General features: G+C 37.4%; 1 protein-coding gene across 1 annotated transcript in view; it reads right to left on the bottom strand.

Moving 5' to 3' along the window:
• The window catches only part of PDE11A (phosphodiesterase 11A), a 747,671-nt gene that overhangs the window by 580,090 nt on the left and 165,220 nt on the right, over positions 1 to 2,361 (bottom strand). The window contains exon 2 of the mRNA XM_006866701.1: positions 1,941 to 2,099. Within this exon, the coding sequence (XP_006866763.1) occupies positions 1,941 to 2,099 (159 nt within the window). The remainder of the gene's footprint in view (positions 1 to 1,940; positions 2,100 to 2,361) is intronic.

Genomic DNA, 2,361 nt, shown 5'->3' on the forward strand with positions numbered 1-2,361 from the left:
AACAAACCAACCAGTGTTGGAAGAATTACAGCCAGAATGCTCCCTGGAAGCCAGGATGATCTCATACTTCAGACATATTGTGATGAGGGACCAATCACTGGAGAAGGGTATCATGTTTGGTAAAGTGGAGGGTTGAAGTAAAAGAGGAAGACCCCAATGAGATGGATTGGCACAGTGACAACAGTGATGGGTTCAGGCATAGCAATGATTGTGAGGTTGGCGCAGGACCGGGCAGTGTTTTGTTCTGCTGTGCAGAGGGTCACTATGAGTCAGTACTGACTCAATGGCACCTAACAACAGCAACATTTATAAATCTGTCCAAATGTCCACTGCTTCTCACTTGGATCTGTCTGAAGGGGGGCTATTCTCTCTTCATATATCAGCTTAAATGCCTCCTCATCCAAGAAGCTTCTTCAGCTCTTCCAAGTGAAAATAATTTTCACTTTTCCTGACACTAAGGGCCTGTCCTAGCACATCTCCTGGCTGATTCTCGCTTCTAGTCTTGACATAACACATACGGAATTAATCTTTGGGATTCCTATGACAGCGACACAACCACTTTACACTCAGTAGTCACCTATTGAATTGGTAAAAAACAACAACCAACAACCAACAACCAACAAAACAAAACAAAAAAACTGTCTGATGTCCCTATTATGTACTAAGAGTTTGTAAACCTTTACCACAATTTGGGCTATTCAAAATGCACTAAAAACATGACCTCAGTAAAGGACTTTCTTCCCTTAAAACACTTCTTGTTTCCATGTAGTCATGCTTTATGTTAATCCTTTACCAAAAAATTTGCATTAATTAATGCAGTAGTAATTGTTGTTGTTGTTAATTGCCATTTAGTTAGTTCCAATTCACAGCGACCCTGTATAGGGTTTTCAAGGAGTAGCTGGTGAGTTTGAACCACTGACCTTGTGGTTCAAACTGACCTTTTGGTCCAGTCCTTTATCCCACCATGACACAACAGGAATCTGCATTAGTAATTGTTGTTGTTGTTAATTGCTGTCGAGTCGGTTCTGACCCATAGCAACCTTGCATAAGGTTTCCAAAGAGCAGCTGGTGAGCTTGAATCACCGTCCTTGCAGTTCAAACGGTTTTACAGTCTGGCGCATTAACCCACAGCACTACATCAGGACTCTGCATTTAGCACTGTCCAAAAAGCAACTCCACATCCAGAAGGTTAAATTATAGCTTTTTATTTATGTATATATTTGATCAAATAGGAGTATGGTAAAACAGCTACCCAGGTGTAAGAAATTTGAGATTTGTTTTTACCACAAACTTTATAAGTTTTCTATCAGATTATATTCACTGTGGAGGTGAGCACTATAAAGCCAAAACTTTAGTTTTTAATATAAACTGGTGAATAAACCACTGATGAAAGATTTCAGGATGCCAGAGCAAAAGATACATCACTTCTACCAAGGGCAATGCTCCTCAGGGACAAAAATAATTATCTTTTTTATTAGCGATTTGGAATAACAATTAAATAGCATTCCTTATATTGAGATTTTATATAAGAACTGAGAAACAATTCTTCCTATTTGTTATGAAAACACAAGAGAAAGTGCTGAGTTCCTGAAACAGAATAATCCCTGTCTTCCCCCTGGGCCATGGGTGGTAGTGTGGTGTGATCCTCAATTAAAAAGCTAATTTATAAGAAAAATAAAAACCAGGGAATAACAAAAATACTACTGAGGCTTGTAATAAAAAGCAAACTAAGAAAAATATGAAATAATTATTTTCAATTATACCACATTCTATGAAATATCAAGAAACTCCTATTATACTTTGTATAACATGAGAAAAAGCTCTTTGATTCATGAATGAACTAATTCAACAGCTATCCACGTAATTCAAGCATTTTTCAGAGTGACAACAATCAATGTTCAAAATGGAAAGTGCAAGTCACAAAAGGCATTAAATCTTACTTTTTCATCATCTTCAGTAAATGGAGTTCCTTCAGGAATTTTATTTATTGCTTGGGCCACACCAATAATCTCACCATCACTGCTTCGGATAGGCATACACAATAATGATTTTGTCTTGTATCCAGTTAGTTTATCAATTTCATCATTGAATCTTCGATCCTAAAAATAAGAAAAAGACAATTGGCATAACATAGTCCACAAAGACAAAGTTCTACATCCTTTGTGAGTAGACAGATGTTCTTTGATGAGTAGCAACTAGGATCTTAAAATCTCATGAATGATCATCTATGGTGCAACTACTGATCTATGTGCAGAAGAGAGAAAAGTGATGAAACTCAAAGGTGTTTGGAATCAATTAGTCTAGTAGACTAATGGAACACAGTCTCCATGACCCTGAGACCAGATGAATTTGATGGTGCCC

Source organism: Chrysochloris asiatica, unplaced genomic scaffold, assembly GCF_000296735.1.
Source record: "Chrysochloris asiatica unplaced genomic scaffold, ChrAsi1.0 scaffold00094, whole genome shotgun sequence".
In the NCBI taxonomy this organism is placed as follows: Eukaryota; Metazoa; Chordata; class Mammalia; order Afrosoricida; family Chrysochloridae; genus Chrysochloris; species Chrysochloris asiatica.